The 18,434-nt window shown below is 49.3% G+C and overlaps 1 protein-coding gene across 1 annotated transcript in view; it reads left to right on the top strand.

The window, feature by feature from the left end:
- LOC144174348 (P protein-like) overlaps positions 1-18,434 on the top strand; it is a 358,011-nt gene that overhangs the window by 152,734 nt on the left and 186,843 nt on the right. The window contains exon 6 of the mRNA XM_077702998.1: positions 1,929-2,067. Coding sequence (XP_077559124.1) covers positions 1,929-2,067 — 139 coding nt within the window. The remainder of the gene's footprint in view (positions 1-1,928; positions 2,068-18,434) is intronic.

Here is an 18,434-nt window from a genome sequence, read left to right as displayed (position 1 = left end):
TTAAAATGAGGACCACTCAGCTGACAATGGAGCGGAAGATGATAGGTGAAACATTAAGGGGCAAGAAGAGAGCGGAGTGGGTAGTGGGAACAAACGCGTGTTAACGACTTATTAGTAGAAATTAAGAAGAAGAAATGGACGTGGGCAGGGCATGTAATGCGAAGGCAAGGTAACCTTTCGTCGTTAAGGGTAACAGAGTGGATCCCTAGAGAAGGCAAGCGCTGCAGGGGGCGGCAGAGAGTTAGATGGGCAGATGAGATCAAGAAGTTTGCGGGGATAAATTGGTCGCAGTTAGCGCAGGACCGGGGTAATTGGAGATGAATGAGAGAGGCATTTGTCCTCCAGTAGACGTAGATAGGCTGATGATGATGATGATGATGATGATGATTATGATGATGATGATGATGATGATGGTGGTGGAATGAGAGAGGGATCAGAAAAGGCGAGATTTTTTTCCAGCTGTGTGAAATAGGGCGGCAGAACCTACGTAAGTATCTAGCCGCTCACTTGAGTTCAATTCCGATAATACCCCCCCCCCCCTTCCACCTGGCGTGAAGCTAGCTCTGTTGCGCCGGAAGGAGTTGCAGCGGGGCAAGGGCAGCGGCTTTAAAGGTTGCCAGAAGGGGTGGTTGCCGGCACCGGAAATGTAGCCGAGGAACTGTGGTAGATGCGATGACTGCTGATGCTTAAAATAGTGGCACTTATAGGAGTGGTCGGCTTCATCATTTTTAAAAGACAAGAATGTTTCTTGGGCTATAAACTCGAAAATGTCTGTCTGTCTGTCTGTCCGTCCGTCCGTCCGTCTGTCTGTCTGTCTGTCTGTCTGTCTGTCTGTCTGTCTGTCTGTCTGTCTGTCTGTCTGTCTGTTCGGCCACCAGGGAAAAGTGCAAGAATACTTGACCGCGAAGCGCAAATAGATAGTAAAGTTCCAAACTACCAAACTGAGTGGCATGGGCCATAACTAACCCCACCCCATTGCGCAAAAGAGAACTCAGGCACATTAGTGGCGAATGTAAGTGCATAAATGAGTATCCGCGTTCATTTAATTAGGAATACACGTTGTGGTGGTATTTATGATAGCAAATGAAAAAAAACAGTGCTTTAAAAATTGCGCAGAAATGAGATGTAAAAGCAAACACAAAAAGAAAGCCTGTGCTCTGCCAACGGCTAGCCCCCGCGCTACTACGGCTAACGCACTGGTTAGCTCAGTAAAAAGAAAAAGAAAAACCTAGTTAGTTTTTTTGGCAGAGCGACTTCCCTAGAAAGGTGGTGGTCCGTAGTTTCGATTCTGTAGTAGCAGGACGTTTCTTAACTGCGGAATTTATAAGAAAGCTGCTGAGCTTTCCTTCGTAGCCGTACGGCGCCATTTCAGGCGATTGTCATTTTTTTTCATTCGCATGCATGAAAATATCTATTTTACAAAGACCTTCCCTTGCACACTCTCTCCCAGACCTCTCTATTTCTATCTGTCATTCGTAACAGTTTTGTTAACCCATTCTCTCCCCTTTGTGATGATTTTTAGATGAGAATGCTCGTGAGCCAACTGGTCACCGTTACTGACTCCGTATTGCTTTTTTTGGACATACTTAGTTTCATGAAGGACACACGCGTGTATTAACGACTACAGTGCCCACAAAGAAACTCAAGTTGGCCCGCTCCTATCCCCTTTTTTTCACCTGCCCTCTCTTTCATCCCCTGAACACCCCTTCCGCAGTGCCAAGTAGCAATCCGGGCTCTAAGCCTGGATAACCTCTCGGCGTTTCCGTTCGCTTTTCTCCTCCACCTACTCCTCAGTGAAGGAGTAGGAAGTACCGTTGTTTCAACCAAAAGTTCTTCTTTCGGGCGTTGAAACAGTTTAGAATGATTTTACGGGCCGAACTTTGAGCGCCTCAGAAGTGACGCCGTGCGTGTTGTTCCCTTTCTCGCAGGCTATGCGAAGTGATGGACCTGGACCCGAAGCTCATCCTCATCTGGCTGGTGATCTTCTCGAATATCGGTGGCGCAGCCACGCCCGTCGGAGACCCGCCCAACGTCATCATCATTTCCAACACTCAGGTCGCCGCCATGGTGAGTGGCCATGCGCACGCACCATCAGGCGCCGCGGTGGAAACGCGCGCCGTCACATGCCGTTGCTCCTGGCGTTCCTGAAAAGCGAGTGAAACCGTTCCGCGAGAAAGGTTCGCCCGGAACCAGTTCCCGCCGGTCCGGCACATCCCTCGCCCCCGTTCCGCTCAGCCGGCAGGCGTGCCTGCAAAATGAGATGCCGATGATCGCACTGCCTCCCGTTCCGTGTCGCTCGGGCAACAGCACTCCGGAAGGGCCTACACTGCGCTCGCTCTGCGCGAGCGCATGTCCCTGCTGCAGCGTTCGCGTGTGTATGCAGACAGGTCTATCCTTCTTCGTAACCCCTGCTGCCTACCAGTTTGTTTGATTTTGAATGCTTGTGCATCCAGGAGATTCTTACTTCCACAACCTCCCTGGAGATTCTTACTCGCTTAGTCGCTTGTCCTGGTTTCAAGAAACAATGACCTGCTTCTTTGAGAAAGAATGGTGGCCGCTTAGCATACGACTTTTTCACATTTTAGGCGTTTGAACAGTGTAGGAGCACGTGATAAATGCATGCCGCGCAGCTTAGTAAATTTCATATATTTCTTACGGTGAAGAAGAAGCGCTAGCGTCTTAGAACGAGTGCAACCATTTCGAACCGCAATGACTTTTCACTCTCATTATTATCTTTTTTTTTGACAGCGAGAGCTCTAAGTAGTCTGTCTGTAGCCGTACGTGCGTACAGCCACGATAAAAAATTACGGACCAGCGAAATGGCAATTTTAGGTTATTTTTCTTCCCATAGCAGCCCGACAGAGAGAAAGAGAGAGAGAAACGTCACCACTAACACCGCGCATGCGCTTCCGGGAGCACATCAGGATAATAACACGTCACGTGGTCCTTTACCTTCTTTCACGGTATTTAATAGGCGTATATGAAATTATAAATGACTATTTACAAATCACACTACGTGGAATACGAAGTGAAACGGGATAGCTGAAGTTAGGTCTTCACATTAAAAGTATTAATTCCTGTTAGTAACGAAGCAATGATAAGCTCCTACGCAGGGCGATGAACCAGTGAGGTCTGGAATTTGTTATAACTCGTTATGAGTGAGCCCATGAGTCCTCGTTGATAAGTCATAATCGTTTATTTGGGTCCAAATTTCGGCGCCTGTTTCAAAGCCAAGTAGGCGGAAAGAAAACACATTGTTTCGTAGGTTTCGGCGCTACGGGAAACGGGAAGACGAGAAAAATACGACGGTGCTGCTCCAGGCCCATGCCAACCCGCAGCTGTCGACGCATGAAACATCCACACGATGTACAAACCAAAAACGGCAACACTGAACCCGTACTAGAATATCTGGGAGGTCATGTGCCCCAGGCTAGGGACCATATATAGACACGTTTCATGGGCGTGCACGTTCCGTTTCTTTTTCTGACTACAAAGTTCCGGTTCAGGCTCAGTGGGCTAAAAAAAATAACGTTTCGGGTTCGGTTCCGGGGTATAGACCGTTTCGCTTCCAATTTTCGGTTAGGTTCGGGTCCGGTTCGACACCCTATTATATATATATACGATTCAGTAGTCACACTGCAAAGCAACAATATTAATTCTAACGTTTCGCCGGCGACCGTTTTTTTTTTTCAAAGATCTTTGAAAAAGACGAGTCCCCGGTGTCAAAATGTGTAGAATAATTGTTGTTTCTCACTGCGACTACTCAGTCGTACACACACACACACACACACACACACACATATATATATATATATATATATATATATATATATATATATATATATATATATCACGAATTAGAATGGTAAATGAGGGGCTCGTTGAATGAAGACAGAAATAAGGGTAAGCAGTCAAGAAACACATGGAAACATGGAAACCAAAGGCGAAAATGTGGTAGGTGAGATATATTTTTTAAAAGAACGTTATATATATATATATATATATATATATATATATGTGTGTGTGTCTGTGTGTGTGTGTGTGTGTGTGTGTGTGTGTGTGTGTGTGGCGAATCAGATTTGGAAATGAGGGACTCGTTGATAGACGGAAATAAGGGTCGGAAAAAATTTGGAAAAAAAGATAAAAAATTTGGAAAAAAAGAAAGTGGAGATCGTGGGTTCGGATCCCACCTGGCGGGTATTTTTTCTCCACCTTCTTTCTGTCTTTCCAAATTCTTTATCTGTTTCAGTGGCCTACCACATCCTCCCCTTTGCTTTCCGATGTTTTCTTGACTGCCAACTCTTATTTTTGTCTTATATATATATATATATATATATATATATATATATATATATATATATATATATATATATATTGATTGTAACAAAGATAGTGAGCAACCATCAGAGCACCAGTCTCCCCGAGCGGGTATGTGTTCGGCTGAAGCGGAGGCTGACCTTCTGAGTGGGGTCAATCCCCCAGTGGGTATATGTCCCCGTAGCGACACAGCGGCAGCTCCATCGACAGTGCTTCGGCGCGAGACCTGCGCGCGGACGCCAGACATCGTTTGGACTCTGAAACGGCCAGACCTCGTTGGTGCCTCTATATATATATAGAGGCACCAACTATATATAGGCTCGGCTCAACTACCAGAGTGAACGGTCGTCCTTTAAGCCGACAAAATTGGCACTAAAGGGCATCCAATTGGGTAAAATTGCGTACAACAAACACGCATTAGCAATCATTCCTGCTAGCAGTCCCCGTCCTTTCCTGCTTGGTATCGCTTTTGCTTCATGCGAACACGCCAATGAAATAAAAATATAAAAACTGTGCGAAAGGAGGGAATAAATGCCGAGGAAATAAAGAGGTCTCGACGTAGGTTTGATTACTCTGATTGGGCGTGGATGTGCAATCTGTCTGTCGCGATCGGTGCCAACAGCACACTTCATCCCGCCTTGCTGGCGCGCGTTTTTTCTGCATGGAGGAGACCATCTGTAGACTACGATGCCTGCGATCCGCGTCAAAGGCGATGCGGATGACCTGCCTAACTCGGGACTAGGTCTGTAAAAAAAGGGAATTGGAGCGCAGCCATTTTCATCCGCCCTCCTCATCTAAATGTGGCTGAATTCGCTCGCTCTCTCTACATATACATATCATCCTTTTCCTTTCCCCTTCCTCTACATAACGCCGCACCGACAGGCTTACCAACGCCTGTTGGAGTCGCTTTCCCACTAGCTACAATTGTTGCGGGCCCAGCATTGCTCTCGCTTCGCGCGGACAATGCGCAAATGGTTCGCCAGGGTGCACCATTTGCGGCGTGCGCACTCGAGCACTTTGAGGGTGACTCTTGCCTTAGCCGCCTCTCTGTGTAGCGCCTCATTCGTCCTCCCGCCCCTCTCTTTTTTCATTGCATCGGGCTTTGAATTTCGCGCCTAACTGCGGAGCGAGACTCTCCGCCGGCCGCCCCTGCCATTTCTCTGCCCCCTCCCACCCCCCGTGGTTTCTTCAGCTAGTGGTGTAGTTTTATATTGCGTGAACTTGTGGGAACGGCGGCGCGTCAGGAACGCAAGCATAAGGGCCGCGGACTATTGCCGTCTGTTAAACTTGCGGACGCCTCGGCCTCTCGAGGTGAATAGAAACACAAGAGGCAGTTATCGTTTCGAAATAGTCAAAGGTGTTGGTGATTTTAGACTTACACACACTATAGTCCCTTTGTAAGGCAGAGGGAGGGTTAGTTATTTCGAGACTATTCTTCTCAGTCTGACTTTGTCGCATGAGCAGCGACGGAGGTGCTGCAACAAAGCAAGTTTGAGCATAAAGCCTGCTGCGTAATGTTGATTTCTCTCCAGACACGCTTGCTTTTCTTGCTAAAGTTGGTTTGAATATTCGGGTGCGTTGACGACGTCACTCACCTATCCGGTCGTCAAAAATTACGATTTATCAGAACACTTAAGTCTTTTTACGTGATTTGAGGGTGGAAGCATGGCGTACTATTATGACGGGCACCTTTTATATACACGTCCACACGCCGACACAGCAGCTGCGCTATTTTACCGTCCTTAATTCATCTTTATCCACCGTAATTCATTTTATTCTGCCTTACCTACCTGATAGCCCCCTATCCATCCCTTTAATTTCATTTCATTCATTTCATTTCATTCGTTTCATTTCCTTGCATTCATTTCATTTATTTCACATTTTTTGGTACACGAGGAGGCGGGAGAAAAGGCACCCCAAGGGCAGCTCGACGAGGCCCCGGCCCCCTGTAACATGGACGACATTAAGCACAGCACATACAACAGCACTTTGTAGTCAACCACAGACAAAAGAATATGTTGTCAGTTTTTAAAATTGCATTTAATACATAGTTACGCACAGATATGGGAAATACATACGTATGCAAAGGTAAAATCAACTTGGCGTGCATGCTAAAATTCATGTGTATCCCAATGAACGCTAGTCAGAAGTGTAACTATACACCTACGTACAAATACAAGACACGCCAATACATCGGTATCAATCTTCCAGTAAACAGAAAATGTATTTAATAACATCCCCTACGGCTTCGGGCTATCCGTTCTTAATAAAGTTTGCTTCCTCCTTTCCTTCCCTATCAGTCGTAACGAATCTTAATGCATCTTAGTCCAGCTTAATCCATCTTTATTCACCTTAACCTTACTTTACTAATCGTTACTATAAATAACCTTTATCCAAAAATGATTTTTAGTAATCATTAACCATCTCTTATATACGGGTTGCTTGCATCCAGCGTGGCATGGAACCTGCAGCTGGCAGCCTGGGATGACGTATCACGTCATTACCAGCCGCTATCTTCCATCGATCAGAACTGCAAATTCAAAAGGCACCCAGGGGCTGAATTCTCTAAAAAACGGGTGTCGCTTTGAAACGACGCGGTAGCGCCGTGCAAAGGCATTTGTTCTGCGGTTGGGGGGCCGTCGCTTTGGGAGCAGAATAGGCACTACATCATCCAAGAAAAGCACTGTGGCAAGGGCACAAAGCGACAAGCAAAATGACGGGAGACAGTGCCCGTCGCTTTGTGCCCTTACCAAAGTGATTTTCTTGGGTGATCTAGTGCCTGATCTGCACCCAAAGCGACGACGCCAACCCCAGAACAGATGCATTTGCATAGCGCTACCTCGTCGTGTCAAAGCGACGCCCCGTCCTTTTAGAGAATTCGGCCCCAGGACTCTCCAAGCGGGTAGAAGCAATTCTACATCGCTTGCCGTGGAATGTCGCATACACGTGCAACTTCCTCTGTAAGATGAAACGAGCGACGTCACCACTCTGCCCATAATGTGATGTGCGAGAAATGCTGCCTCTCCACCTCGGGCGGCAGGGAGGGAGGGAGGGAGGGATCGCCTGGTTAGGTATCGGGACATAACACAGCACTACCGCCTTAGTCGGATGCACTTTCCCGGCTCCGCTCCCACCTTAAAGCGCAGGCAGTCCGTTCAGTGGCGTCGACTGCAGACGAACACTTTCCCGCATCCCGCATTGTGCCATCTCCACTTCCCCACGCGATACTGCCACACGTGCACATCGTGCGGCGCGCCTTTCGCTTCCCTTCACCACATGGTGGGCGCGTGCCACTCCAAACACCCCCTCCATCCTACTCTGTCCCTGCCCCTTACCACGCTAGAGCAATGGGAGGCTACGCTGCTCAGCTCCGACCCACAAGTGCAAGAGTGTGTCATCCAGCTGGCCGAACTCGCCGCTATAGGGCCCACGGGCTCCTGGCCGTCGATTAGGGGACTGTAGTGTGCCGGTGCTCCCAGCCGGCGCCTCCTTTTTAACAGCTCTGGATAAATAAAGTTTTTACCACCACCACCACCACCACCACCACCACCCTCAAGCACCTGCTATGTGAATGTGCTCGATTTAGCGCGCAAAGAGTGTCCCTCGCAGTGTCTTTGGGACTGCCACTTTCCATGGACATTCAGCTAAAGGACGTTTTAGGACCGTGGGCATATACCAAACGTACTTTACGGGCTACAAAATCTCTTATAGAGTACCTGCAACACACAGGTATAATCAGTCTCTGTGAATAACTCAACGTTTCTGTGAGCATCAAGTTCTTGAACATCATCGCCATCATCTTCATCACGCCGTCAACTGGCACCGCAAGTTTGGCATTTTAGCCCTGCTAACATCGCCAGACTTCATTAAAGATCTCTCTCTCTCTCTTTCTCTCTCTCTCTCTCTCTCTCTCTCTCTCTCTCTCTCTCTCTCTCTCTCTCTCTCTCTGATGCTTTGGCTCGCCTCTGGTACTCCTTGGTTCATCTGGGTTTTTGCAGCATCCGTGTTGACGCCCGGGTCACCCGAGGTCAACATTCCAGCGAGACTTATAAGGCTTTTGTCTGAACGTCTTCCACTACTTCTTTTCTTTGTCAAAGCGATGCGTTAAATTGACGGTACCTCGACTTCTGCTTCCACCACCACGATCATCCATTTTGCAATGCCGCTTGGAGAGACGAACATTAAGCATACAGGGGCATTGTGTCGAGAGCGCCCACCCTATTCCGATGTTTCTTGGGTTTAAATTCGTTTTTTTTATAAGTACGTCTCTACCTTAATTTTCTCTCCTGATTGTGTGACTGCTTTCAATTTTTTAAACTTGGATACCCCTCCTCCACCTGCATCATTATTAAATATCCTGAGTTCGCCACTGACCTGCACCAACGCTGACCAGATGGGCGAGCATCCCGCCCTGCTTAGTTTCGCTTCAAGCGAACGTTTCTTTTGACTCTCAATCAACCAAATCCCAGGGCCTATAACTAAAGTATCTCTGTCTTGGCCGCTGAGAAGGGCATTATCTATGCTCCTCTAATTTCATCGCTGGTAGACGCATCTAAAGAAGGAGACCAGGGCTATGGCACGAGTCTAATTCTGGGGATGAGATCATCGTTTTGGAAAGCACAGCTCGAAGAGGCGTATACAACGCCCGAGGGGCGGCAACAAAATAAAAGCGCTGTGTGTGAAAAAAGCAACGTTTCACTGCGAGCAAGGGCATGCGGCACCGACGCGCCCCATCCGATTCCCACCCCCGCCTGGGGCACAGCTTCCACGGCTAATGGTAGACAAAAAAATTAAAGCCGTTCCACTCAAGCTGTTGGAAGTGCAGAGCAGTTATTCGCCATAATGGGCTGTAGCGCCATTATCCGCTCACTGCTACCATGTGCCACCCCATGCAATTCAAATTTCCCGCCTTCGCAGTGCTCGCGTGCCCCCTGCTTGAAACTGTGCCAGCAGGAGTTCTGTTCTTTTTTTAGATGCAGAGCATCTGATTCACTCGCCTTGTCCCTCCGGCGTCGTCGTCGTCGTTGTCGGCGTTGTCCGCCCCTCCCCCATTCTCCTCGCCGCGCCAGCTGCGCTCTCCGCCGCTCACCCCCTCTCCTCTCCGATAGCGAACACTCTCTCGCGAGGGGCATTGTATTGGATTCGATTGGATTGGCTTGGAATGGCTTGGATTTGGATTGGATTGGATTAAAGTGGATTGTGTTGCGTCATAGCCGCGGCACGTTGCGTCATAGCCGCGGCAGACGCGCTGGGGCCGGCGCATGTGCAGTACTCTCTCTTCCGCGGTTTCCTCTCCTTCGGGCGCGCTGCGCATATAACCGGTGTGCCGTTCTCCGGCGAAGCAACATCCACGCTTGGCTCAAACACCTAGATTCCACGCCGCTTTACAAGTACGCCAACGTCGTCATCGACTGGGACCGGCTTACGCAGTCCCCTCAACGTTATGCGCGCTATAAAACGCGGTGCCTGCGCCGCTCCGCTCCATCGTTCCAGCACCGTTCCTCCGCTGTCCAACGCTGCAACGTGGACCCCCTATGCGTCGCATCTACACAGGGGTTCCCGCGAGGGGAGGTGGGAGTTTTTTGTGCTTGCTTTAATTTCGTATACTGGAGCTGTTTTGCGTCATTTCGAACGCGCCATTTTCTTTCTTGCGTGGCCGCTTTTCTCCCCTTAAAAAACCAACCCAACGAGCGTTCCTAACTTAATGAACGCAGGTTAATTGCGTATATTTTGCCTCAAATGTCCTATAGTTTTCTTTGCGCTAAACAACGGGTAGATGTAGGACAAGCGCAAGCGGTTCACGAGTTTCGAACGCTTATGACTATACAAACCGCTTTGCCTTCGAGGCCTCTGGGGTACGCCGTGACGACAGCGCTACAACGGAACGGCCTGTTGCTCTACTTGGGTCCAGCGAGCGAGCTAGAACAAGGCGAGCGCCTAAAGTGCGCAGCACTTAAAAGGGCATTCTTACATCTGCCCCTTGTAGCAGCAATGTTTGCACGATTCGCGGCAATGCTGTTGGGGGTATCGCAGACGTTTTTAAACTGCCCGCTTCGCAAGGGAACGAGAATCTGTGAGCACAAGAAAATTGTGCTAGGAGGACCGCTTTTAAATATTTGGCGAGCAATAGCGAGAATACAGTGGCTCGTTAAATGAGTTCTGTGTATCAGGATGCCGCTGGTTATGCTAGTATTTGTTAAATTAAGCTAGATCCGCCTTCAAAACCGAAAACGATCTGAATATTGGGTTTACACGATGATTCTGTTTTTAGCAACTTCAGTTGATGTATTTTTCCTCTAGGGATTTATTGGTTCATGCAGGAAGGTTTGACCCGAATCACGACCCGCATCCCAACCCCTATACTCCTCAGCCCCGACGTCTGTTTTGTCACTTAACCTAGCCTTTTGTGAGCGGCGACATCTTTTGGGGGAAAAAGTGTGGTTGATCTCTCTTTCACAGAAATCCGTAAAACACGAAAGTGAGATGTGCCTTCACAGGATCAGCTCAATGTTTTTTTCTGCATCGATATGTACTTGCACCTCGCTGTTCGTCGGTATGGCACCGTCGGTATGGCACCGTCAGACTTATCAGCATTAGACACTGGATTTCACGTGCCCGAGCACTGCGTAAACCCGAATGAAACCGCACGCGCTCGCAAACCGAACGGGTTGCCAGCGAATCGTATGGTGAACTCACGGTCTGCTGCAGCGAAAGAGCAGGATTTGCGGGGCTGTCTTGTGGGTGTGCTTGGCGAGCGACAACCAATGTTTATTCTGCGTCAATATGAACTTGCACATCGCTGTTTATATTTCGTCGGTATGGCACCGTCAGACGTATGAGCATTAGACACTGGATTGCACATATTTCGCAAATGTGCAACCACTGCGTCCCTGCTCCGTGGAGTGTACGACAGACGGCTGCGTTGCGACGAGCTCAGCTGGCGCCAACTGGCGGCGCTCATTAGCATCGTGATGCACTACTTCGCTTCACCTCTCTTAGACGGCAGCACCATCGAAAGAAGATATATGGCGCGTTTCGTGCGGCTGTCTCCGCGTCAGCTCGTAGCGGAGTCGGTAAAGGGCCTGGCACCTCCCGTTGCAGCGACGGAGTACGCGGCTCGAATTCTGGCACAGCCGCATTTTTCTGGCGATGTCATTTCCGTGATGGATATGACGTCAGTCAGACCTTGGTGTAACCCGGCATAAAACAATTTCGTGTTTAAAAAAAAAAGAGGGGGCTTAATTAAGCTGTTGATTGTTAAACTCTGCCGGGAAGCAGTCAACCAACCATTACGTGTTGTCCGCGTCTGTGCATTCTCGCATTCCCCGCTGAACTGTCGTAATCGTCTTTCTGTAATTTTGTCCACGCCTTGTGTGGACAAGATAAGCCGGTGAAGGCGCATGCTCCTTTCGGCTCTCTACAAACTCCCTCTGAAACTGACCGCATTCCCAGAACAGGGGATGCAAATTGCCGTATACGATGAAGTATGACAGTCATTGCGACGCCGTGTGCGTACACCGGAGAGCACGATGGGCGTAATCTGGCTCTTAGCGAATGGGCATGTCGCGGCCGCAAAAGACAAGTGAACCGCGACAGAAAAGGTGTACGACAACTTTTTACTCCTACTGGTGGCTGAACACGTGGTGTGCCAACGAACTTTGCGAAGACACGTGTCGCGGCGACACATTCGTTAAGGCGTTCTGCTATTCAGCAATAGATAACGGGTTCGATTCCTTGGGGCAGATATCGCAGTCGTGTAGGCCACCATACAACCGCAATATACGTACATAACTTTGGTTGGCGTCTGTCATCTGGAAAGCGTACAGGTGATTCCAAAAAAGAAGCATTCCTAAGTGCAAATAAATAGCGTTTGAAAGAAGCGTTATTTTATGGTGTGAAGTATGCAATGAAACAAGCTAGTAAACCCATTCATAAGCGTTTTAGTAATGGGCATCATGGTATGGGATGCTGTAGCGAGCATATACTTCCTATTTGTTTCGTCGATATAGTCTTTTCCCATAGGATCACGAATTCCGTGTTATTAAAGCCCGCGGAGAGCATTGGACGTGCAGCACTCTCGTCTTGACATCAATTGCGTTAAGCACCGAAAATGGGGAAATTTGCGTGCATTTAAACAATAAAAATCACACATAACACAAACATCAAAAGTGAGGAAAGCAGAAACAAGAAGAAGATACGCAGTCTGTGTATTGTAAAGTTACCTTTCATTATTTCGGCGCAACAAAAGAAACACCGTTCCTCACGCAGTATATACAACCTGCTTGGTGTCGAAATAAAGCGAAATTCGCCAATGGTGCCATTAGCCCCTACAGCTATGTTATCGGTAGCTATAATTGACGTCTTAGACCACATGACCGCAGAGTAGGCGAGGACTTCTGCCGCTGTAGGAACAAGATTTAATGTATATTTGCTGGCAGCAGCCATACTTTGATTTCAGAAAAAGTGAGTGATGTAATACGTGATGAAATTTGTAGGAAGATGAGCAAGGCTAGGCGACCTATTCCGAAGTTGCTCACGCTGGAAGTTTCGAAAACGCTTTATTTGGTGTGCGCGTGTGGTTGGGGGGAGGGGGGAGAGGCGGTGGAGGGGATTGAGTGTTGCAGATGGGACGGCTTGTAATTTAGTTGTTCTCTACAACGCGCCTCTCCACCTTATTCCGCTATTGGCCGCAAGATTTCTTAAGAAACGTCAGCGACACAGAGCTTACCACGCCAGATGCTTCCCTGGCAAATTAAAAAGAGCTTGGAGGGGTAGACTCCAGCCATTGCATGTATAGACTAAAATCATTCGGCTGATGACGTCAGGGGACAAGAAATAGCATTGTTATTTGCATCATACGCCGGTCTGCAGCTTCCACTATTGCCCCCAGCCACGGTCTGATGCATCCATGACTGTTGGGGGCGATGGCATTACGAGTATGCAGAACCGAAGAATTGCGCCTGTTGTGAAAGTAAGATTCGTGCTCTCTTGGTCTCGTTTCGCGTATACACTTGCAGTCATACTGTTTACACTGTCCGCAAATAGACTATGCAATACGCGCCACTCGTCACCAGTACTGAACTAGACGAGTCTTGAAAATAAAGCGATATATTAGAGTGCCGGGGCCGTGCTTTCGGCATTCTCGAGTGTTTTTCGAGATAAAAAATAATAGGCACGCGCTATTTCTGCCCGCACCAATTTCTTGCCGGCGCCGGCCATAACACTATGCAAACAAACAGCGTCGAGAAGCGTGGTCCTTGGAAAGTTGATAGCCAGTCTCTCTGCCAGAGGACTCAACGCCCCCCATACAAAAAGCAGCTGGCCAATCGAAATCTCATTTCAGGTTTGTGCGCAGTTGTAAGACCTGCAGCTTGTACTTTTATGCACGAGCGACGTGCTTGTCAAGGTTGACCCTTGAGGGGAGACAAAGAAGAAAGCATGCCATCTACTGCTTGAAGCACTGACACTGCGCGCGATGGCTTTCTGCTCGATGAGCGCGCGTCCATGATGTTGTGCCTTGAGGGAGCGGCGGGTGTTTACGGACGTATTTTCTGCGAGCCTTCAGGGGGCTTAAACTCCACCTGTCCGTTTCAGAGCGCCCTTCTCAAGTGCACGGCGTGCCTTCGATAGTGCATCGCCCTTTTGCTAAATATACGACTTGAGTTGTCGGTCGCTTAGTGTTGGCGGCTAAATTTAAGCCCGGCAACGCGATAGCTCTGTGGAGTTGCTGTTGGGACACCGGCGAAGGAAGATAAATTCGCGCCATTTCGGCCACAGTGTTCAAATTGCGTATATTTATCCAGGAAGCTGTGCGGATATGGAAACAAATAACAGGGAGACACTTTCCTGAGTCATGGAGGGCACGAAACGCCAGGACATACTTTCATACCTAACCAGCAAGCAAGCGAGCAAGCGAGCAAGTGAGGAAGTAAGCGAGCAAGAGAATGAGTGAGCAAGCGAGATATTGTTACCGCCAACGTGATGCAAAAAGACAAATCACCAAGCGATCAACAAAGAGGTTATACCCCTGTCACACGCGCACTCTCAATCGGGACTGAAGCGAAGAGCGATTGACTTTTCGAGCGTGCTCGACGCACCGCCGCTGCATGCTACACGGAACGTTTAATCCCGATCGAGAAGTTTCACAGGTTGCACTCACGTACGCCAGATGGCGCTAAAAATGTGCTTTCCGGCCGGCGTCTGGAGACTTTGCGCTGTCGTAGGTATACATAACTATATTTGGGTCAAGTTATTTGATACAATTTCTGGTGTTAGTTGAAGTTGTCAACTTCTGTGCCATTAGTCAGCGGAAACAAGAGTATCACCGCTTTCATTCGATCGCGCTTGGAAACCTCAAAAAGTCCTCAATCGCGCTTGAGAAACCAGGATTGAGCTCGAGCAGGATCGACTTAATCGCGATTGAAAGTGCCCGTGTGACAGGGGTATTAGAGGCAGGGCATCCGACATCACTGGCCATGCAGGCGGCAATGTCCCGTATTCGAAAGCGAGTTTTTTGATACCAGGGAAGTGCGCCGGTCGAGGGCCGTGCGAGTAGAGATACCTAGCCTCGAGCACAATTGACGACCAACAGTCTTGATGCAGACCTCAGGTCGTTAAGGTTGCCACTCAGGAGGTTTTTTACGTTGCAATCAGGTGATACTACCAGCATTCCGAGCACAACTCGCTGCTTTGAGTATTTTCTGTTCTGAGAAAATAAAAAGCGCTGTTGGGGAGAGAAGTCGTTCGTTATGCCCTAGATTAGTGATAAAAGTAGGCATTCATTGTACTAGCGAACATTAAGACAGGGACAAAGCTAAAAAGGCGACGAAATACACGCTAGATACACAAAACACACGAAACACACCCTAGTTCGCTATTACGATGAACTATTTAGTTACTAACCGATTCCCCCAACTTAGCGCTTTGGTTTATATAAGTAGGTACCCATATAGCTGTGTATAAAACGAGATATAATGCCAGCAAGCAACAGGCACTTACCATGTGCAATAGAATGGAACTTAAGAGCGCAATTATAAATATATAAAATATACTGTATAAATATGCACTGTATTCGCATGGATATAACCAGTCCCTGTACATAACCCGCACCCGTATGCTGCGTCCACCGAGAACATCAAACAGAACAACCTAACATATACCTCTCGCTATCGACCATGTAATACAACCTTTCAGTCAAAGAACGAGTTTTTGGAAAGGCTTTGACTCTCCGCACTAACTTGAGTGCTATTTTAGCCATGCGGTAAGCAAATTTCACCCGTTATAACAGATAACAATGTCGTTATAAATATCAGAAGTGTCATTAAAATTCATCATGACCAACTTAATTCCGAATGTCGTTCCTTAAATTCAACAATAATTAGCTATATCAGTATTTATTTACGAGTAGATCGTATATATATATATATATATATATATATATATATATATATATATATATATATATATATATATATATATATATATATATATATATATATATATATATATATATATATATATATATATATATATATATATATATATTGTAGCAAGGATAACGAGCAGCTCTTAACGCCATCAGCTTATCCGGGTATGCGCCAAATCAAGAAAGAGTGCCATGCGATCGTGGGCAATCTATGCACGACGGTATGCGCGCACGCTGGTAGCGGTGGAAGAAGTACGGCTGAAGGTGCTTGGCGCGTGTGTTCGGCCATCGTCGGTACGCTTGTACCTGCGCTCGCCTTGCTTCTGCTCCTGCCAATAAACAACGTTCGGTCTACTACCGGAGGGTCAACTATATCCCTTACAAGTGGTGGTGGTCAGGTGTTTCGGTCCCATCCTGGAGCTACGCAACCGAACGCTGTCCACGATGAACCACGAATCCGTCCAGCAGCCTTCGTCGGCGGCACCAACCGTCATCTGCTCGGGCGCACTGCGCGAGCGGGATCCACCCAAGTTCAACGGCACCGACGGAAATGATGCTGAAGACTGGCTTTCCATGTTCGAACGTGTGAGTAACCACAACCGATGGGATGACAAGAACAAATTGATCAATGTCCCCTTCTCTCTCACCGGCCTCGCGGAGACGTGGTGGAATAATAACGAATCCCGCAACAAGACGTGGTCCTCCTTCCGCTGTAACTTCATGGAAGTCTTCGGGCGCCCTTCGTTGAGGAAGCTTCAAGCCGAGCAGCGCTTACGTGTGCGAGGACAGCAGGCTGGGGAGACGTTCACTAGCTATATAGAGGATGTCATCGACCTGTGCAAACGCGTCGACCCCTCCATGGCAGAAACAGAGAAGGTCCGACACATCTTAAAGGGAGTCGATGATGACGCCTTCCAGATGTTACTATCCAAGGACCCCCGAACTGTCGTTGACGTCGTCCGCCTTTGCCAGAGTTTCGACAAGCTGCGCAAGCAGCGAGCCCTCGCACGGCAGGCTTGTGCTCGGGAGCAGCCCGTATCAAGTGTGGAGGCAGTATATGAAGGGGACCCTGCGCTGTTTGCGCGAATCAAAGATTTCATTCGGGAAGAGGTGGCCCGCCAAGTCTCCCTCCTGCCCTACATCTCAGACCCGCCTTCCACCCTGGCGCCTTCGCTTCAGAATGTCATCAAGGAAGAGGTCGCTGAGGCACTACCATCGGCTCAGCATAACCTGCCCGTAGCTGCGCCCCTGACTTACGCCTCGGTAGCAGGACGGCTATCGCACCAGCCTGCTTCGTTCTCTCGCCGACCTGTTGTATGCCCACCTGCCGCTTCCTTTCCTGCCGCTTCCTTTCCATCAGCGCCCCGTGCTCCAGCTTCATTACCAGCACGACCGCCGATAAGCCCGGTGAGCAGTCCCCAGCTAACGGGTGCGTGGCGCACGCAGGACAATCGTCCGATTTGTTTTGCATGTGGCACGCCAGGGCATGTCGCTCGCTACTGTCGCCGCCGCATATTGCCGCCCGTCGCCAGCTATCCCCAGGCGCCTTTTAAGTGCGATGCACTTTATAAGCGACCCCGAACCTTCCGCCGTCCGCATTGCTCCTCCTCCTCTCCCCTAGCAACGGCGCGAGGAGCGGAGAGGAGCGTCTGTAGCAACGGCGCAGCGACGTCACACCCCACGTGACCCGCGCGCGCTCCGCCTCCCGCGCCGTGGCTGCGCGCGCCCGCGCCGGCTCCCGCACCGCTCCTCGCGCCGTGACGTCACACTCCCACGTGACCGCGCGCTGGCGCCTTTGCGTCTGCTCCCCCTCTCCTCGCGCCGTGGCGTCACATGCTCTGCAGCTGGCGCGCCTCTCCCCCCGTTAGGTTTGCACTCACCCTCGGCGCGCGCCTCTCCCCTCGCCTGACAGCTCCCCCTCGCCGGTACTGCGCCTCTCAAGGCGATGGCAGAATTACTACGCCGTGTACTCTCGGCGCAAGAAATGCATTCGCACTTCCTCACGATTCCCTTCGGGGAGGTGGGGGCAATTTTTTTACGCCACCCCTTACTTTTCGCCGTATGCCGCTCAACCAGCGCCGTACAATTTGCCCCCTGAGCCGACTGACCGTCCAACTTTCGCTGGCCGCCGTTCAGCTTCTCCACGTCGCCGTTCGGTGTCTCCCATGCGTCGCCGCCCTACTAATGCCGAAGAGGAAAACTAAAAGCCGCAGTTCCGGAGGCAAGAACTGCGTCGCCATCGAATCCTAGAAGTCCTCATTTCTCGCCTAAAAATGTTATCGACGTAATTGTGGAAGGTGTCCCTACCATTGCTCTCATCGACACTGGAGCCGCTGTTTCGGTCATCCACGCCGACCTCTGCCGCTCTATTCGAAAAGTCATGACGCCCCTTTCAGGACTCTCGTTACGCACCGCCAGTTCACAGCCCATTAAGCCGCTAGCCGCTTGCACAGTTTGTGTCGTCATCCAGAACAATTCCTACACCATTGAATTCATCGTGCTGCCAGCTTGCTCTCACGACATCATCCTCGGGTGGGACTTTTTTGCCCACAATAACGCTATCATTAATTGTTCCCGTGCTGAAGTCGAGCTTTCTTCTTTTCTTTTCGACGGTTCCTGTAATGCCGCTACAAAATTACTCGTCGCTGAAGACACCGACGTCCCGCCCAGCTCCTCCGTCATCGTGCCCCTG

This window comes from Haemaphysalis longicornis, unplaced genomic scaffold (genome assembly GCF_048455015.1).
Source record: "Haemaphysalis longicornis isolate Haplotype H1 unplaced genomic scaffold, Haemaphysalis longicornis Haplotype H1 scaffold_3, whole genome shotgun sequence".
Classification (NCBI taxonomy): Eukaryota; Metazoa; Arthropoda; class Arachnida; order Ixodida; family Ixodidae; genus Haemaphysalis; species Haemaphysalis longicornis.
Note: the sequence above shows the minus strand (reverse complement) of the source record. Positions and strands in the feature narration are given on the sequence as shown.